At 38.3% G+C, this 21,335-nt stretch overlaps 1 protein-coding gene across 1 annotated transcript in view; it reads right to left on the bottom strand.

The window, feature by feature from the left end:
• AHCTF1 (AT hook containing transcription factor 1) overlaps nt 1–20,704 on the bottom strand; it is a 40,943-nt gene extending 20,239 nt beyond the window's left edge. Inside the window, 16 exon segments of the mRNA XM_009871599.1 lie at nt 1,513–1,606; nt 2,373–2,477; nt 3,240–3,380; nt 3,539–3,628; nt 3,704–3,794; nt 5,905–6,033; nt 6,919–6,980; nt 7,423–7,604; nt 7,692–7,824; nt 10,575–10,725; nt 14,764–14,848; nt 15,812–15,928; nt 17,151–17,332; nt 17,334–17,359; nt 18,146–18,326; nt 20,684–20,704. Coding sequence (XP_009869901.1) covers nt 1,513–1,606; nt 2,373–2,477; nt 3,240–3,380; nt 3,539–3,628; nt 3,704–3,794; nt 5,905–6,033; nt 6,919–6,980; nt 7,423–7,604; nt 7,692–7,824; nt 10,575–10,725; nt 14,764–14,848; nt 15,812–15,928; nt 17,151–17,332; nt 17,334–17,359; nt 18,146–18,326; nt 20,684–20,704 — 1,790 coding nt within the window.
• Nucleotides 20,705–21,335: the final 631 nt, after the last annotated feature.

Genomic DNA, 21,335 nt, shown 5'->3' with positions numbered 1-21,335 from the left:
TGGAACAAAAGGTAGCAAGGATTTGGACAGAGTGAAAGACTAATTCCAGCCTCTCAGAGTAACAGACTTCCATCAAAACAAACAAAAAAAGCCCGATGAGTCAAACAAAGTAGCAAACATACAAAGGCATTACTATGAGTTCAAATGCACATGAAAGATTTCTGAGTCAGAGGAAAGATGTTTGTTAGACCACACTGAATTATTAAAAGGAGTTCATAACAGAAATCCTAATAGCTCTCATTAAAGGGGGATGTTTCTGTGGTCTTTTAGTTTTCAAGTTTTCCCTTCTCTTGTATTCCTTGTGGTGCAAAGGGGTATAAATGAAGTTTTTTAAGTGCGAAAAATAACCACTTTCAACCTACCTAACAGAGGAACTGTAACAACATCAAAACACGAGGACTGCTCTTTATTACAAATCTAATGCCTCATATTGGAATGCTCTAATACACAGTTGAGAGACAACATAACAGAATTTTCAGGTTTTGGGTTTTTTTGCTCACTTTTCTTAGTGAAAAATAGTTCATTACAGAAAGCTGAGCATACAGGTAAATCACAGTATCTTCTTAAGCAGCATTTATGTTTGTATACAATCACAGATGGTTGAACCTTTACAAATTATACACTTCAGAAGCCCATCAGAGTCTTCTGCTGTCTGTTACCTATTGATTTCCCAATGATTAAAAGCAGAAGCATCACACTAGAGGCTGTATGCTTGCAAGGAACACATGAACCTCTAAGTAAGTTACCCAAGAAGTACGCTAACTCAAATGAACTTCAAAGCCAATGCCTAATACTCTGCAGCTTCAACCTTAACTCATCTTGTTCATCGTGTAGCATCTTGTTCACAGTGGCATAGCCTAAGCTTCTTTAGGTCTTTATCTCATATACAGTACAACTTCCACAGAAAAAACAAATGCCATCTGATCCAAGATGTATTACCTATATGCTAGTAAGGCTGGTCCAGGAAAGAGTTACATTAGGGAGTAACTTTTGTCCAACAGCCAGCCGAATGCTAGGTGTGCCAATGATATGTAACTCTGACTATCTGATTAAATTACATAAATGTACTTGTGAGTAGGAGATCTAGGGCAGTACAATTACTATCATCTATTACTAGTCAATAAAAGCGACAATTTGTTTCTAAGATATGCTTTCTTCTGTGTCCAAAATGACTGTTCTGTGAACACCATGTTTTGAGTAACTAGAGATGATCAAGTCTATTCTAAGTATATGACTTTCTTCAGTAGCAACAAATTACACAGATTAGCCAATGAATTAAAAACAATGATATCAAGAGAAAACATGATACCAAGAGATGGCACCAAACAGAGTTTTATATATAAACATTGCAACACAGGAAAGTATCCTCTGTGTTCACAGAACACATGCACCACTGAAGTCAACAGCACTGCCACCAAATGCATTACACATACAACTGTCAATATAAAAGCCACTCACCTTCAGTTCTGGATGTGCAGTGGAAGTGATCTAGAGTTTTCCTATAATGCTTACCTTGATAAACGCTCGAGTTTCTGTCTGTGACCAGTGTAGTAGCTCTGAATCAGAGGGTAATTGTAGAAAGGTCTAGACAAATGCATATCGTCATCTACAGGTGATAAAGTCAAAGTAAGTTAAAGAAGTAGCACCACAGTTTACAATTTTTGACTAAAAGGAGAGAAGATCATTCAAGCTAAGAATCAAGAAGCCTGCAACTCTGAAAGAAGTCATTCCTGTTTCTGCCTTTGCAAAAATAATTAAGAGACAAAACTCAATTCCTTCTCATCTCAAGTGCCATTTCAATTTGACAGCTGACATAGCATTCAGAACACATAGACTAAGCTCAAGTTCACTATAAAACAAACAATTCTTAAAGGAAATGGGTTTTTTTGAACATGGCATGTGAGCATCTGCAAGCCAATTAAGGCTGACAATAGCATTTATAATCCATCCAAATAAAGAAGTATTTCCAAGACTTATTTTTCCCCTCAAGCAATAAATAAAACATTCAAAGTATGCAGGTAATGCTTTTACTGCAAGAAAAAGTGGTCCACTACTTCTTGAACAGCAATTTGTATAAAATCCCAAGTATTCCCAGCTGTGGACACAAGCAACTCCTTGAAGTCAGAGGCTTTTTGCTGTTTGTAAAAGAACCATCTAGGCAAGAAAACAGTTGCACTATTCTAACACTACAGATTTAAAAAGAAAACAGTAAAATCTCAGTTTTGTCAACAGAATTTCAGCATATGCTGCCAATGAACCAACACCACTTGTTACTGATGAAACATTTACAAAAACAGGGCAAAGAGTGTGTTCACAAGAAGCATCTACTGGGTAGTATCCTTGCTACTAATGTATTATAACTTAACGCTTACCTAAACCCTCTGGAAGGAGACTGGATCGACAAAACCAGATGACCACTTGTGCATACAAAGAAATGAGACCGGTTACCACCTGCTTTTTTGTCAAGTCACTAAAACCTAAAAAAAAAGGCACAAGAGGGTTTTTGTTAGGCAATTCCTTACCTTTATGCAGAATTCACTTCATCATCCTACAAAGACAGCATGGAAACAACACGGCAGAAATCTGCCTTTGCATTTTGCACTCTGCATCACTTTCTTTTCTGAAGAAAAAACTCACAATCACCATCAAAATAAAAAGCAATCCCTATAAAGAACCAGATTCATTAAATGTAAACCACAAAAATCCTGAATTATTAAATACATTCATGAATATGACATTCATGTTTCACATAGCAGGGATTTTTACTAGAGCAAAGGTTCATTTTCTTTTTCCCCAAAGGCCAAGACCATTGAAAATATTAAAAGCTACAGAAACTCAAGTGACTTAGTTTACAAATTACTCATTTAGGCTTTCTTTGTATTTTCCAACATTTTGCAGGACAATATTTGTATGCAATTGTAAACTGCTAGCTAAGAATTAAAAAGAAGTATTTTCAACATTGCCACATTCAGTCGCTGCAATTTCAACCCAGCTGCCTGCATAGCTTCTTGCTGAATGCTGCCTCCCTGCCCACTAGCATGAACTCCACAACAAACTCTGAACTCAATGCATATTAAGGGGTAGTCCCAGTTTCCTAGATTTAAGCCATTTAAGCCCCTCTCCTAGCTTCTCTTCCAATCATCAAAATCAAAAAAAGCTCATGTTTCCACAACTACAACCCAAGCATAATTCCAAATCTTGATAAAACATACCAAGTGTTTACTAATGCTAATACCAACCTTTTTCAGTAAGCTCTTGTGCTTCTGCTAGAAAACAGTTTAAGACTGTACTAAGGTTGCTCAAAAGCAACTGGCAGTGCTGAAGAGACTGTAATGTCTGTGGATCAATGAAGTTGCAGGAGCCATCAAACAGTGGAACACCTTTTCAAGAATAAATATTAAATCATTAGCCTAGCAATTCCAGACGTTTAAAGTACACTTAAAGAATAACATGCAGTATCATAGACTGGTAGATTACTGAATAAGCTCCATTAGAAAGAATGACTTCGTATTTGCACAATGACTACACTAGTACTCACATATTTGGTCAAATTCATCTTTCGTACAGATCACCTTGTTCCATGTCCACTCAAGAACAAACCGTAGATTAGCAGCAGAACTTGGCTGCTCTTTAAAAAAAAGAAAGCAAAGGAATGAATCAACAATTTTAAACTAATGAAATATATATTACAAAAACAACATACCTTCAGATGTCCAGTGTTTAATGTATCCAGTCAGAAGTTCCAAAGAACCTGTCTGGACAGCTGCTGATAATACTGCTTCTAACTGCTCCTCCTAAACATAACAGACAAAGTAAAATGAGAATCATACATACTTTCAATAGGTGAACCATCAAGATCAACTGTTTGCTTCTGTGTAGTCATTCAGACATCATAAAGTCAATCAGCACACACGTCACTAATTCGACATCCTTTTACTTAATTCTAGTCACAGGCTGGACTGCTTGTTGGTCTGAGGAACACATTCGACTTTTCCTCTGACATTTCAACTCACTAAAGGCTAATGCTAAGCTCTACGTGCATGCCTCTGCATTACAGTCTTAATTTACTGCGTTCCAATCAACTTGTCAGTAACATCCTCTGTCACGTTCTGTGCATGCAAGTTTCCCATCAGGAATGCGTGAAGGGGACTGAACAAATACAACTACACAATGTTTGCAGGGAAATAGTGAAGTTAAAGTCAAGCAGCTTTCTAGATTATGAGGACATGAAGCAGTTCTGACACCCAATATACTAAGTTGTAATTTCCTAAAATGACAGAAAAGAAGTGAAACATTTAAATTCAAATAGGTTTACATTTTAGGCTGTTCAAATACTGTATTGGTAACCCTTCAAAAGGACAATGCACAAGTATGCACAGACTTGAGATACTTATTTCAATTGGTGTTCTGACACTTCTTTCAGGAGAAATGATCCTTCATATATTTTTTTTTCTTTTAATTTCTTTTGTTTGTTTGTTGTATTAAAAACACTGAAAAGTGTGTTTCCCTTCTAGGCAAAATCAATATATTCACAGTGATTTTGACACATTAGAATACACAGGTAATATCTCCACGTTTTCCTAAAAATTGGTTTCAGACAAGGGAATGCATCAAATACTCCTTATGGTGCCAAACAAAATTCCCAGCCAAGCTTCTTGACTCCAATTCTGAAATTTGTCTTACTAACACTCAAAAGAAATCCCTGTTCAAATGCGTAACAAAGCTCTGAACAATATGTTCACAATTCAGAAAAGGTTATTAAAAAAATTATTGATTGCCCAGGTTATTTCTAAACTTGAGCTGACATCAGAACATCAAATTTGAAGGCAACAGTCTACATAAGGCTTGCAAAACAAACAGTCTATGGCTAGGTCAACTCACTAAGGAATTTATTTCAGCTACCACGCTGTGCAGATCTGGTGAAGAATCCTGTAGACAGGAAGATGAGGGCAGCGGGAAGACTGCTCTCCCCTTCCTACTAATTATTCCACTGTATGACAACAAGCTAGCTGATCATCTAGCTTAGATCCTGCCTCGCATGAAACTCTTCAGATGACAGAGAAAGGCTGGTGTACTGCAAATAGAAAACCTATGACTGAGCAGGGTGAAGTCACTACGGTGGGATAAGGCAGATACAATCATAGAATCATGGAATTGTAAGGCTGGACCAGCCCTTTTAAGATCATCCAGTCCACACCTTAACAGAGCATTAGCAGGTCCACCATTAAAACGTCCCTAAGCACCACATCTACATGTCTTCCAAATACCTCCAGGGACAGCGACTCCACCACTTCCCTGGGCAACGAGTATCAACGAGATAAAGGTGATTAAGGTGGGGCAGCAACAAGAGGGCAGTCTAGGAGGAGTGAACAGGGTTATTACAGCACAGGGCAAAGGCTACACAGGTGAAGATCTGCTTTGAGAGGTTGCAGAAAAGATTACTAATGAAGGGAAAACAAGGGGAAGCCTTGTCAGGTAGAGGTGACAACAGTAACTGTTTATCACAGCCCACTTCCTCGGAAGAAAATGACCACATATAGGGCAGCAAGCTGATGTTCACAATAGCATCCCATCATCACCTGCTGTACTGAAGCCAATGCATTGAGAAACTGATGGGATGAAGGTTCTTCAAAGGGAAGGATGCTCTACATTGTGCATGACCAGCGCTGACTGCATGCTTCCTTGTGCAAATCTGTGGCACAGAATTAACAGATGAGTCTCTAGAGACAGATCTATTAGGGCTGTTCCCAGTCAAACTCTTACTTCCACTAACTAAACTCAACATCTGCACTCCAATGCAACTTGCAAATAATACCAAAATCAGATTATCATGTCTTGTAACCTCTACAGCCCTGCCAGATAAGATGGATGTAGTTGAGCCTTGATTTCCTGACACGCACTCACCTGAGTCAAACTGGATGGCTGGACATCAACCAGTCTTGGAGACAGTAAGCCAGCTACAAGACACCGATTGTAGCTGTCATGAATGGCTTCACTTATTGAAGGACCAGATTTCTTCAGAAAATTCAAGGTCTGAAACATAAATCAAAAACTGCAGATTACAACAGTGTTACTATTCAATCACTAAGGTTCTGGATAACCACATATAAATGTTTGCTTAAAGTCTCAGAAAGCTTGCACCAGTACTATGCCTTCAGTTAACAATCTGAGTAAGCATTACTACACAGAGTCTTAAAGACAGCAGCCAAACTAACACTTACAGGATTTATATTTTTTAGAAATTCTGTAAAACAGCCCTTGTCATGTTTCATTATTTCCTAACTTCCCTGTCAATACACAGGTCTTTCTTTTTCCCTGAATACTGACACAAAATACATTCTATATAGGCTAAAACTAACACGCAACTTTAAAACACACTTTGGAAGATCCTTTCTATGCTTGCCTGTGCAGAAGCTGAAACTCAATTCACAATTATTTGTTACAATCTGTGCAGTGGCTCAGAAATTATCATTTGGCCAATTTGGGGAGGAAAAAAGATTAATTTCTTAAACAATTAAATAATTTTTCATTTTCTCCATTCTGTCCTCCTTGTTCAAGTTAATCAGGGATCAAAACCCTAACTCCGGCCTATACAGGCACTTCAAGTGATGGGTCATAAAGAAGTAACAGCTTTCTCCGACTTCCACAACATTTTTGCTCTTGCTCCTAGAGCACTACTGTATTCCTTTCTGGACACTCAAACCCTGATCATGCTTCAGCATGAGACAGTTTTACAGTCTCAAGGGTGCACCTAAAACATTACCACTTTCTTAAAATTGTCAGGATACAGTTACAATTATGCATGGGCATACACAAAGTGAGCATAAAATTGTCTCTTGACACTGAAAGTAGAACAACAGAAAACTCAGAAAAGGTGCATCTTGTGACATTCTCAGTGAAGATACAGTAAAAGATCACCTCCTTCTGGAAGCCGGTGCAAGTCATATGAACAACTCCAGAGCTCAGCAAGCAGGTACCATCTGCAGAAACAATGAACATTTAACAGCCTTCCATATTTTCACAGTTATGCTATGAACAGTTTACATTTCTTAAAAGATAATATCTAAAAAGAAATAATTGAGTACTGATTTTCTTAATCAGATCTCTTACAATCTTTAAAAAAAATCATAAAAAATCATTAATGCACATAGAAATTTTATCTCTAGTGCGATCGAGGTGCTGTGCTTTGAGCTTCAGCTCAAAGTCATTTCATTTTATAACCATTGCTGCTTCACAGGCTACGTTCCAAAAGCACCCAAGCCCAAAACACTCAGCAGACTGTCAGATACGTTTCAGAATATCAAATACCTTTTTAGTACAATGTACTCAGAGCTGAGTCTGTGGGAGTTTAGGTTTTTCTGGTTTGGTTGGGTTTTGATCTGAATTTCAGCTTTTCTCTATTAAAAGCAGCATAATACCTACCAAAATTATAGGTGCTTGGATTAAAAAACTGTTCAGGTGGTGGATAAGAAGGAGGAACTCCCCGACTCAGGCTCCGCTCATGTACCAGAATATCCAAAATGAGGTTTGGAGAAGTCGTGTTTATTATAGTATCCAGCGACCACAATGCAAAATAGGGGCAGTCATGAAGGAATTCTTCTGGCCTTAAAGAAAACAAATGCGTAAGCTAAACGCCAACATTCAAATGAATTATTTGTAGGTATGTTGAAAACAACTTAATAAAAACCTACCTTAGTGAATCTGGCATTTGAGCATGATACCAGCGATTAATATCAAATACACCCAAATAAGTAGATGGTTTTCCCTGACCGTATGTATTCACTTGCCAACTGAAGATTGATACACTCGTGTCAGGAGATATTACTGCAAAATACAAGACATTGTTTCTTATTTCTAGAAAATATGATACCACTTTCTATTTTGGTCTAATTCTATTTCATCACTCATAAAATATGACACTTAATAATAATAATAAAAAAAACCCTTAAGAACAACAAAAATCTCTGTGACAGGTTCCAGTGATACTGCCCCTTTCTCTTGTTCAAACTGTATCAGTCAAATCAAATACAGTTATTACATAATTAACTTTTCCATACATTAAGAGTCAGTCAACACGTTTAGATGAACAGTTTCTGCTAGGAACACATAAATTACTACTTTTAGAAGGCATACAAATAATTATCATATATGGTTGTATCACTCAGCTGGAATTATTGATTTCTAGATTTGACTCTACTACAAGTTTTAAGAATAGCTCCCATCCAGCACATTCAGAATGAAAGAACACATTTCTCACACAGAATAAAGAAATTTTTAAATTTTTTTCCACAGAAGTAACAGAATACAGATTTTAACATAAAACATTCACAATGTCATACTCCAGTTCTCTCAGTAAGTGGAATTGTCTGTGTTCTCTGAATGCATTCTCTAGGCGTAAGCAAAGTATGTGGTATATTCTTTACCCTAACAGAGCAAGGAACAAGACGACAGTATGTTTGGCAAAATGCTTCTTGGTTGCATTCATCATTACTGTTTAGGGATCCTCATATACTCTAACTATGTTTCCTTGTGAACATCTCTGTCATTTCAGTTTTGCTAGCTGCTGAAACTGCCTTTCAAGATATCAACTACTTTTATAACTCAGAGGACAGCTCTGTTGTTAGTCTCAACACACATCTAACAGAAGATCACGTTTGCCTAGAACTTGGAGCAGATTCTGAACAAAAGCTAATTAGAAATCATTAGAAAAATTACAGGTGTTTCGCCACACCTCATTGTTCATAAAAAGGACACAGGGTCTTCTTCTTGCTGTTTTGCTTTTTGGTGGTGGTATGGGTTTTTTTGAGAGGGAGAACATGTTTATTTGTTTTTAACAAGCTTTTAGAAGGCACTCGTTACAGAAACATGATAGTGGAGAAAATCCACAGGCACTTTTATTAAGATTTTAACACGCTGTTGATAAAGGATGGCATCACAAAAGGGATAGAAGTCAAAGATAATAACCACAAATTGCCTAGAAAGATTACACAAGTGTCTTCTCTGTAACATCAGACATACATTAAGGCCAGTAAGAACAGAAAGAATGCAAGTAACACTGTCAGAAGAAAAGGCATGAAACTTATCTCTGCAGCAGGCTCTAAGATATGGACATAGGATAAGTGAATTTGTAAACCCAGAGATGTGTATTTAACTACTGCAAGATAATGAAAGGCATCACAGGAGCATTAACTGTTTATGTGGACAAGGAAAACTATTACTTTAAGAACTTGTAGATGTAGGAACCTATCAGATTTAGAGAGAAAAAAATGGACAGGCAGATCACAAAAACATCTATGCTGGAAAAGACAGATCCTTAAGATCCTCAAGTCCGACTGCTAAACTATGTCCTTAAGCATCACATCTACATGTCTTGTGAATATCTCCAGGGATGCTGACTCCACCACTTCCCTTGGCAGCCTATTCCAATGCTTGACAACTCTTTCTACGAATATTCTTTCCTAATATCCAATATAAACCTCCTCTGGCACAACTTGAGGCCATCTGCTCTTGTTCTATCCCTTGTTACATGGGAGAAGAGATCAACCCTCACCTCACTGCAACCCCCTTGCAGGTAGCTGTAGAGAGCAAGGTGTCTCCTGATCTTTCTGTTCTCCAGGCTAAATTCCAGTTCCCTCGGTCACTCCTCACGAGACTTCTTCCTGAGACCCTTCATCAGCTTTGTTGCGCTTCTTTGGACACGCACCAGCACCTCAGTGTCTGTCTTGAAGTGAGAGGCCCAAAACTGAACACAGGATTTGAGGTGTGGCCTCACCAGTGCCGAGTACAGGGGGACAATCACTGCCCTAGTCCTGCTGGCTACACTGTTTCTAGTACAGGCCAAGGTGCTATCAGTCTTCTTGGCCATCCAGGCACACTGCTGGCTCGTATTTGGCCAGCTGTTGACCAACACCGACAGGTCCTTTTCCGCCAGGAAGCTTTCCAGCCACTCTTCCCCAAGCCTGTAGTGTTGCCTGGGGTTGTTGTGATCCAAGGGCAGGACCCGGCACTTGGCCTTGTTGAACCACATGAGCCGCAGCCCATCCATCCAGCCTGTCCAGGTTCCTCTGTAAAGATCAACACTCCTGACCAGCTTCATGTCGTCTGCAAACTTACTGAGGGTGCACTTGATCCCCTCCTCCAGATCGCCGACAAAGATGTTAAGAAGAACTGGCCCAAATACTGAGCCCTGGGGAACACCACTAGTGACTGGCTGGCAACTGGATACAGATGCAGACATAGGTTTGAAGAGGAGAAAATCAATAGAGGTGACATTCCTAAGCAACATGAAGAATGACCTTATTGATCAAACACAACAGCTGGAGGAATAAAACAATTGAGCAGCATTATACAGATGACCCCATCACACTTCGTTAAAGCATATAAGCAAGTATAAAATAAAATCTACTTTTTTGCTTTAAAGGAGTCCCACATGACTTACGTACTTGATTTTTCTTTTTAAATAAGTCCCAATAAGATATTTAAGACTTTCAGGTTGTGAATTCAGAAGAGTATTCATTGCTCAGATTGCAGAACAATTTATTTCAGAATAAGCAAACACGAGCACTAGAACAAACCTTCATTAACGCTATCCTCTCTGTCAATGTGGTTGCGAAATTTTTCTACGGTCTGACAGCTGAGTAATTTGGTATTGCTGGTCTGCCCTCTCAAGGGAAAGACTCCACCTGTGAGATCTAAACTGTACCTTTCATCACAGTATTCCAAACCCTGTGGAAAAAAATAAAAGGAGAGAAAATGTTGTTCAGAGTTAAAAACATTCATAAAAACATATCTAATATGGAAGAACGTATATAGCTAATATAATGTACATGTCTTACTGTATATTTCCAATCAGCTTATTTCTGATAGCAAATAGAATCTACATCAGACATGCCAGAGAATTAAATGTCAAATTTTAACAGGAAAGCATGACTGTAAAGCCAAAATTTATCAGTACCCTAGATAAAACTTGCCCTGAAGCATGCACAGTCCCTTCTATTTCATCAAGGAACTTTGGAAACAAGATGTGCAAAGTAGGTAAGAAAAACCAAACCCATCTTTCTCAAAAACTAGAATGAAGCCTAAGCAAAGAATCGTATTTTTACTGTAGAATGTTCACTAAAACCAATTTTAATGGAAGATGCCGATCTGAAAGAGAAGTCCACCATTCTAAAAAACTGCTCATCAGATAAAGTGCTAAAACTCTAAACTGGTCAGAGGTTAACTTCAGCGGCTCGAAATTTCAACTTTTACTCACATATGAAAAGGCAATTTCCCATGAAGTTGTGGAAGAGGAAAATCATAGAATCATAGAATGGCCTAGGCTGGAAGGGACCTTAGCAATCATTTTAATCCAGGCTCCCTGCCGCCAGGGATGCCACCTCTCAACTAGATCAGGCAACACATGGGGACCGAACGGGAATCGAACCCGTGACCCTAGCGTTGTTAGCACTACACTCTACTGACTGAGCTAAACGGCCCCCTAATATCAAACAATTCCTGCCTAAGACAACTTCTGAAGTAAAGCTGTGTGTTTTACATTTTCCACACTGGGGCAAGCAAATCTAAGTTAACGAACTCCACTGTATGGGAGATGTTAGGTAATGACTTTATCAACCTGTAAAACATGAAAACAGCTTTCAAATGAGACACACTGGTCAGACTCTGATCTGAAAGTAAAGACTGTACACTCTGTCCACCCATAAGCATTGTACAGGACAAAGGTAAAGACGTACTCCATGATCATGACTGGATGCACCAGATTCAGCAACTGTTTACACTGTATAAAGTAGATCTTTGAAAATCTAACTTAAACATACCTTTATATTTAGTTACTTGAGCACAGACTCAAATCAGCCATGAAGGCAATTTGACGTTCATTTACAAAAAGACTGTGTCATGTGTTTCAAACGTCCTATTTGTGACGCTTAACCATGATATAAAGTCAAAGATGTGCTGTTTCGTGGCCTCCAGCCTGATTCCTGGAAAGTAAAGCCTCGCTGTAGTAGACAAGTCTTTCAAGCTCCTGTGAACTCTTAAGTCACAGAATCATAGAATCATAGAATGGCATAGGCTGGAAGAGACCTCAGAGATCATCTAGTCCAACCTCCCTGTCATGAGCAAAGTCAATGAACAAGGGTCAACAGTAGATTCCTCCTTGTTTACTCAATCTTGGCCTGGCAAGTGAGAACAATGCTTCAATTTGCTGCCACAGAAGATGGACAAGAAATTTGACTCAGGCAGTCAGGTAGTACTGACCAATCTGTGACTACAAGGAAGTGTTCTGAGACTAAAAGTGTCTACTATAGAGCATGGATCATGTCCCAGTGCATCTTTGGGGTGTTTGCAGTTGTTTTGATTTGTTTTTAATTTGGCATTAGTTGTTATCAGGTCCTGGTACGAAGCTACATGTGTAAGTGGCTCATCTGGAAGCTAGTGGAAGAACCTGTCTTTTCTCCCCAGAGGGTCCAGTTGTTTAGCTCTCTCTTCAACTACCTTGTAAGACTGGCTCCTATCTCAAGCTTCCACAACACTTATCAGAGTGAAGAATAAACAGCAGGGGAGTAAAATACCTCAAAACCAAGATGGGTGCCTCACATCTCCTCTAAGTCTGTGAATGCATTATTGGTTGCCAAGTCTGTGGAAGGTTAACTACACCACAGGTTTCTCAGGTCACAAACACACTTTTATTTAACCACTTTGTGTGCTTTTTAAAGAGACCATCAATCAGAATTTCTAGTAGAACCATTTTTAAAGGCTGCTGAAACATTTCAATCTTCTGGCACTTGTCACATTTTATTCAGGTAACCAAGACAAAGAATTGACAAATAGTAAAACGTCCCACATTTTAACACTGAAGTGTTGAGAGAGAACAAATTAGCCACGAGAGAAATGTATATAGACAACTGGGCTCTTTTGCAAAGAAACACATGGTACAAGGTATTACCTTTGCCACTTCTAAGACTGTAGGTAGAAATAATTTGTAAAAGAGGATAAAACAAAGCAGAAGTTCAAAAGTGAAACTGAAGAAAGATTAAAGAATCTTTCTCCTATCAATCTGTCAAAGTGTTTAGAGCACTACCAGAGATGCAGAAGGGAACTGCAAGGAAAGCCCTTTTAAAATTAAAAGCTCAGAGTGATCTGTTCCTCTAGAGCACTGTGTATTTATGTCATAAAAAACTGCACATCAACAAAGATAAAGGGATGACATTCATATTTAGAACACGCTGAATCAGTTGAAGATAGGGCCATAAAAATGATCAGAGGGATGGAACACCTCTCCTGTGAGGACAGGCCGATGGGGTTGGGGTTGCTCAGCCTGGAGAAGAGAAGGCTCCAGGGAGACATTATGATAGCCTTTCAAAACATAAAGGAAAGATGCACAGACGAAGAAAGATGGAGACAATCTTTTTAGCAGTTTTAAACTATAAGACAGCCCAAAACATTCCATGATTCTATGATTTCAACTAGATATAAGGAAGAAATTTTTTACAATGAGGGTGGTGAAACACTGGAACAGGTTGCCCAGAGAAGTTGTATAAGCACCATCCCTGGAAGTATTCAAGGTCAGGTTGGACAAGACTGTGAACAACCTGGTCTAGTTGAAGATGTCCCTGTTCACTGCAAGGTGGTTGGACTAGATGACCTTTAAAGGTCTCTTCCAACCCAAAGTGTTCAATGATTCTATTTCATCACCATGACAGATAATGGATTTTAAGTGTTTGGAAAAGGTGGTGTTTCTTTAAGCTTTCTCTATTTAAAAGCAACATTTACAAATGAGGAAGGAACTTTCTTATAAATACATATCAGAAAAAAAGAAAAATGTCAACACTTTCAAAAATCAAAGTGCAGAGTCCCTATAAAAACAGAGTACCATTATGCAAGAATCACCCCTGTTTCATTCCATACCTACTGAGAATATGTAAGAGAAAGTATCAAATCGGGGGGAAAAAATTGCTCTGAATTAAGATTAGTCTCCCCTCCAAACGATTTTGGAAGAGTTCGAAGCATTCTACTGAGTAGAATTACACATTATACAGATGTGCCCCCTGTCTGTTAGATATCTGAGATATAATGACATCTCATCTATATTTTAAACACATCATCTCTGAAGCAAGTCCTAAAAAAATATGTATACACTACTGATCAATTCATACCACTGTTTATTGTATTTAAGTGTTTTGCTGGCTTTGAGAGTAGATTTCATAGGTAACCAGCCGAAAAGTAGAAATAAAGTATTTTTATAGCTACTAAGTTTCAGGATCAACATTTAAGTGATACTGTAGGTACATTTCATTTCAAGTTCAGCTGAAAAGAATCAAAAGAAAGACTAGAAAATAAATCCAAGTATCAGAAAACAATAAAGCTATATTTGACTGCATTTTAAGAAAGCGAAACAGATAAAAGCCTATTTAAGTCTGCAGTTTGATAACACAAACCTACTCAAAGCCCTGTCATCTCTCCCTACGTGTCATTAATTTGGTGCTTAAATTAAGAATAACTTTATTTGCACAAGCTGCATCCTCTTCAGGAATTGAATTTATACAGGCTCCTTGCAGATACATCTACTTGGAACACAAGACGTAGCAGCGTGAAATTATATGACTTGTTTTCAAAAAAAACACGGCGAAGAAGACTCAGCAAAAGATTATTCTTCTTTCAGTCACCTCTGAATTTTGATGGTAAATATTAGCCCTGCCAACTTAACTGATGCTCACTCAGAACAAAATTACTATTTTCATCCTTTTACATACATGCACATCTTACCTCATACATGACCTGTCCTGATGGCAAACGTTTTCTGTCACCAAATGCTAATTGCAGCAGATGTAAACTCACAACATCGCCTTCACTGGAAAAGGTATAAATTATGAAATTTTATTATAAAGTTGCTTTGTAGTCCTCATTATCATTTTATTACGTCTAGACTGAAGTTGCCTTAATAGCATGCTCTTGGTGGAAAGAAAAACGTCACTTCCCAAAACATGGTAACTGGTCACATTTAGCCACTAAAACATAAAAGAAGAAGTTTTGACACTAACAGCTACAGGAGCAAATACTAACCACACAATTTGAAAGCTGTAACATGTTGTATGGACTAAAAGTTATCGGAAATAGTCCTTCACAGTGAAGAATTCTCAATTGAAAGTGCCTCAAAGCTAAACTTAAAAGAATTGCCACTTAGCTGATGAAATACCTCACTGATGCTGAGAAAGACAGATCTTGGTCCCCCTCCCAAGAAAATTCCAGTCCCTCTCCCGCATACACCACACCTTTCACATTCTGATTTGATTCCTTAGCCCCACAGGAAACCAGCGACTTCTCTGTGGAGCAGTGATTGTTTTCTGCCGGAGGAGCTGAGCTGGCTCACAAAGGCTCTGAAGACTGCCAAAGTTGACAAAAGCTAATGAGCAACACCATCACCTCTCTCCTTTACGGGCAGTAGGCTGTTATGTCAGTGCGTTTAGAGTTCTAGAATCACAGCCTCAACTACTTTTAATGGTATTTAAATACCATTAAACGAATATCAAACAAATCATGAAGTAGTCTTCAAGAAAAAAAATTTAAAAAAATTTAACAATGTCAGCACAAAATCATAGCCACTGCTGCTTTGCCTTCTTTCACAAGGCGAAAACTAGTAGGTCCCTCTTCACATCTGTAAAATCCTGTAAAAATTGCACTGTAAGCTTAATACCTTCTGTAACTGCATCTCCTGCACAGCTAAATAAACAAAACAAATATCCATGTATCAACCATATTTAAACATATACTTTAAAAAAATTAATTTGGTGGCTTATAGTAAGTTTTTATTCACCTCTCTTGTGTAGACTGTACAGCCCACAAGTAGCAACAATTGCGAGGATCATTCTCAGGCTCTTGAAAAGTAACAGCATAGACAGGAATCCTCCCTCCTTCAAGCTGAGAGTGGTGCCTACAAGTTAAAAAAAAAAAAGGAAAGAAAAAACAAACAAATAAATGTGAGCCTACTGGCCCCAACTGTTTGTAGAAGGGTAGAAGCATCTTCCAGGAAAAGAGCACCTTAGATGCTTATCCTCAAAGTACAGAAGGTCATACTTCCATCTCAAGCAAGTGAGTCACGGAAGCAACTACTGTTTACATAACCATCAAGCGGCGAGGAAATGACTGTCCAGCAAATGCAAGAACCTGGGTTTATGTCCTCCTCTGCCTAAGGAGGAGGAACATAAATGATTACTTCAGCTGCCAGAAAAAAGACTGTTTCTATGTTGTAGCCTACTTGAATATTGAACTTACAATGCAGTGTTATCTTGAACAAAATGTAAAATAGCGCCAAACAGAAGTAGCTCCTCATTTCTTGGACTACGTAAAACACTTCTTCCAGCTTCTGATCCTTATTTGTATCTTCACAATCTATACTTGATTATAACTCCACTGCCTATTTATGCATCCAACTGTCTCTGCTGAGTCACTGCAGATCTGCTTCAGTGAATCCCAACCCGAAGTAGGTGTAGTTGCTCTTTGGAAGATTTAAAAATCATTCTCTTAATTTTCCTGTTGCTTACAAATTTGTATGTCACTTAGTCTCAGCTACAAGTATTCAAAGAAAACTTTCATTCACATGCAGAACTGCTTTGGAAGGGGTCAATCCTCTATTTCAGTCAAGGCTGAAATGTAGGAAAGAATGTATTTTCAGGCACAGAGCAGCTACTGACTTTTAATGTCTCACTAGTTTCACCCTGAACACTTTAAAGAATATTATCACATGGCTAACACAGTTAAGCCTTTCAAATTTGTCCTAATTGCAATAACTGGTTCTGACAAATAATTTTAAAAAACTGTTTCACCACAATATGCACATTTCACTAATACCATTTTGTTTGTTTTATCACAAACTGTCCTATAAAAATCAGCTCTATTATATGCTTGGTATGACCCAAAGCAGAATGCTTTCCACAATTCCTCAATCCATAGGCACAATAAGGAAAACAACTCTAGTCCACTGGGAAGAAGATGGTGCACTTAATTCACGTATGACTTCATAAATTTTCTTCCAAAATAGTTATTAACATTCCAAGATTATACTCAAAATTTGAGGCCCTAAGAAAGTTCTCTTTAAATTAACAAATTGAGACCCCTGCACCTCCAGATATGGCCAAGTGTAAAGGCCTACTTACTCCCTCTTCAAAGTTTTCATATTCCACAGGGACAGGTAGCCATCTGAAAAACCCACAACGAGCTGATTGCTTCTGCTTATGTAGCAAAGGGTTGAAATGGTTGTTCCGGAAGGATTTTGTAACTGGAAACAGAGATGTCTCCCTTCTCTGGTGACAGTTTCTCTTCTTTGTGGAACTTCAGTTAGGAATTCTAGTGACAACTTCTAGATCTGCACACACAAAACCACACATTAAATTAATGTCTTGTGCCATTTAGATTGCATTTTAAACATGGCCATGACAAGCACATATAATCGAAGTCTACCGTCCCAGGCAAAATACCTATTTACGTGATACTTCTCTTGCTCTTTTCATCCTATATGTATTCAAAGAATATTAGAACTTCCTGACCCAATAGATGCTCTCAATTGTAACTCAAAACCAGGTAAAAGTGTAACCTTCATAGACAAATTCTTCTTGGACTCTGTAAATTAAAGAGTTTGGGCCTTATGATGAAGCTATACGAACTGATTTGACTCCTGAAGTCATGTTATAATAGCTAAAACAGTATATGAAATCTGAATGATCTCTCTAATCTGTGTGTTCACCCAAACCCATGATTTTTGTTCAGTTGGATTTATTTTACAAAAACAAACCTAAAATTTGCCCCCAGTCAATCAAGAGAGTCAGAACATTCCCAATGAACAGGGCACCTCTGGCACAACTTCCTATCAGGCAGCTGCACCGACTCCGATGTCAAAATTCCTACACGGCACTGGCAAGAACCACAGTGACACAGGGATCTCAGTGGGAGGGCAGCATTTGCAACATCAGGAGGAGTACAAAGCCACTGCTGTTTTCAATCAGCTCAGCACCACACGACGTCAAACGACCATCTGCAATCAGCAGAAATAAATGGCTGCACACCAGGAGCTTCAACGTGGGATGCCTATTGTTTCCTTAAAAGATACAAGTTTTCTTGCTTTTAAATTCAAGTTTAAAAACTCCAAGCTTACCTGATGCTTCTATTTCATTTTGACTGCAAGACAGATCATCCAAACAAAGGTCAACCAGAAGAAGATGACCAACATCTGTAGCCACTGCTGCCACTCCGAATAGCCATCGTAGACTCTGATGCAGGTGCCGAGTGCTCACACTTGCTCCTCCGTGATTAGTGATGGGTTCTATAGCAGTCACCTATGGGAAAACTACATGTTAATATTTAAGCTGTTTGACAAATTAAAGAGAAATCATTCAAAAGCGAAGCCAGAATCAGCACCTCAGAGATAAGAAAGTAAATACAGGATCACAAGACTTAAGCATTGTTTACAATTATATCAAGAAAAAAGGGGGAAAAAAGCATCTGTTACAGCTTTCCAACTGCTAGATTTCCTACAGTTACTTAACTGAATTAACTTCAGCTGAAATGGTGCATTCTATAAGCACAGCTTACCAATTTCCAGCTCCTACTCAGAAATAATTAACTCTCAGAGAAGACATAAAATTAGTTATATGCAAGAAACTTTGTCCATATTTCAGGGCCTTAAGAAATAAAGACAAAACTAAATCTAGTTCTCCCACTGCTCACAGCCCATCAGCACTCTGATGCAGTCTATGTCTCCTTTGCCAAGCAGGTATTAAGATAACTTGTGGCTCTAAGTCAGATGAGGCAGCAGTGAAGTCTCATGGTGGACACACCATTGCCATGGCAATGAAAAACGTTCAGAAACTGTTCAAGGGAGATACTAGCTTAGCAAAATTCACACTACTCCTCATTTAGAATAAAAATCACAACCAGATAAACTAAAAAAAAAAGTTTTAAATGCATGCCAGCAATTTCATGAATGGTAAAAAAATTTTAACAGCCAGTCTAAAACTAAGACAAAAAAAAAAAGCTTGTTGACTAAAATCTCAGGCCATCTAAGGAAGAAGCACACACTGCTCTTCAACATACAAAGGAGTCTGCACACAACTTCATTATATGCTGAGGACAGACCTTTCAGCACCTGCAGCACATCCCAGGACAAGACAGCTACACCAGAAAGAGAAGCATGTGGTGAAGACTCCAGCACTAAAGCCACAGAATCTAAGCACAATCTTCAGCCTTCTCACAAAATGCAGCACAATGAGAACAGAAAGCTTCACATCAACAACAAAGATTTACATGAAAATTAAACAAAGTAGCGAACATCACAAAGGAGTCCATTTCTTAATTATTTTTCTTTTACCACTAGATGTGAAGAAAAATAAAACACTTAAAAGACTCAAATTTTTATCCCCTCCCATATCAAGCACTTATGATAACTACACTGCCTGGCAATCTACTATAGAATTTTCCTTTCATCTTGGTCATAGGAATTCTAATCTTAGAAGTAGCTATAGGAATTTACACAACTTTAGACTGCTTCACAATTCTTATAAATCAAATTGAATTTCCAATCTTTCCTGCTGCTCAAAGCATTCTGACTCTTCAAATTCTTGCTGTTACAAGTCTTGATGACTGCTATGAGGAAAGCAGAAACACTGTACACATCTTGCTGCAGAATTAGCCAGAGGTTCAAGTGCTGCTTCTAACCTCTTTTTAAGATTTTTTTGATGTACAACTGGCTACAAGTGAATCTATTCCATTTTGACAGTCTTCCAAAAATGTTTCTGTTTTAACACTTTGATTTTCCACGTAGAAGCTCCTGAAACTGCATATTTTTCCACCGCGCTGTGCACTGGCTTTTTACATTCTCCTAGACAACTGCCAATTCATTCTGGGAATGAACAAAGAAAACTCTTCTCAGCTCACTGAATCTGAATGCTATCCCTCTGCCTCATACAAACCAGGAAAATTTGTGAAAATACCGTTCAATGGTTCTGAAACATACAGCCATTATAAACCAATTTAATAGAAACAATGTTTTTAATTCAGATTTGCCTTTACTAGAATCCAAATCAAATAATATTCCATTAACACTTTCAGTAGTCTGCTGCATTTCTTATGTAAATCTAGAGGGCAGAAAGAGATGCTCCCTCGAAAAAAAACAAAAAAAGCCAAAATTTTTTCTAACCTTGTCAGTTTGGCTTTTTTAACTCATTCCTTTATTCTCCTAACAACTGCATGTCTACTCTTATACTAAAACACAGTCATACAGTCACTATAAATATGCTGTATTAATAAACTCATGGCCTGACACCATGGACCAGAGTTACTCTAAGTTAGTATTAACTCATATAACTTTGTTTTTCACAGCAGATACACCTCCACACAGGAAACACTCCAGAAACGAAGGTGTTCATTAAAGCCCCAAAACAGTAAAAACGCAAATTGGAGAAAGCAATGTTAAGAAGAGATCTGCATTCTACTTTTAAAAATGATTGGCATGAAAATCAGAGAAATATACAGGCACATTAAAAATACTTATTACATAACAGATAATTTGGAATTATGAGTTACAGAATAAATTCAAAACATATCGACAGCGTCTAAGCACAAGTTTTATCTACGTGGTTTTGCTTACCCTTACTTGCACTCACAACTTAGAAGTTCACAGCCCAACTAGCAATACCTGCGTCCTGTCAACGCTCATCTCGCTAAGCTCAGAGCAAGCAGACAGGAAGCAAAAGGAAAGCAACAGACCAAACCCATTTGTCATGAAGAGCTCTCAGGGCATAAAGCACAATTCACATAAGCCTTGGCTTTATTCCAGAATTCTTAACCTCCATCACACAACAGCCAACTTTTCCCCCCAAGGCTTCTTCCTATTTCCTCCTGAACCATCTTTCTGATGTGTAGAAAAACTCCTCAATACAACTGATAACTACCATCCATTTCAGACCACTTTTGTACACACAGATTCAACGGGTCGTAGGCTTCTCCTTAATCTTTCTTTTTCCTGTTCCCAGCTTACTTAAATTTAAGAAGTAAAACTTAATATAGCCATGTCATTTTTCACAAACATAATTTACTTGTTGATTCTACGCTTACATCAATGCACAGCTTGCCATTCCATCTAAAACTCTGGAATTTATCAAGATGCCAACCGGCAAACTAGCACACTGGAGCACCAAATCAACTCCTGTCTTCAGAAATTACCACAACGCAGAAGCTTGCTACTCCTGATCACGCTGCAGTGTCACAAACCAACAGAGCTCCAGCTCTACTCTAACAAGCCAAACCAAATCACAGACTGGAAAGCTGAGAAATAAGTATTTATTTGT

This window comes from Apaloderma vittatum, unplaced genomic scaffold (genome assembly GCF_000703405.1).
Source record: "Apaloderma vittatum isolate BGI_N311 unplaced genomic scaffold, ASM70340v1 scaffold336, whole genome shotgun sequence".
Classification (NCBI taxonomy): Eukaryota; Metazoa; Chordata; class Aves; order Trogoniformes; family Trogonidae; genus Apaloderma; species Apaloderma vittatum.
The sequence above is the reverse complement of the archived record's forward strand: the minus strand, read 5'-3'. Positions and strand labels throughout refer to the sequence as shown.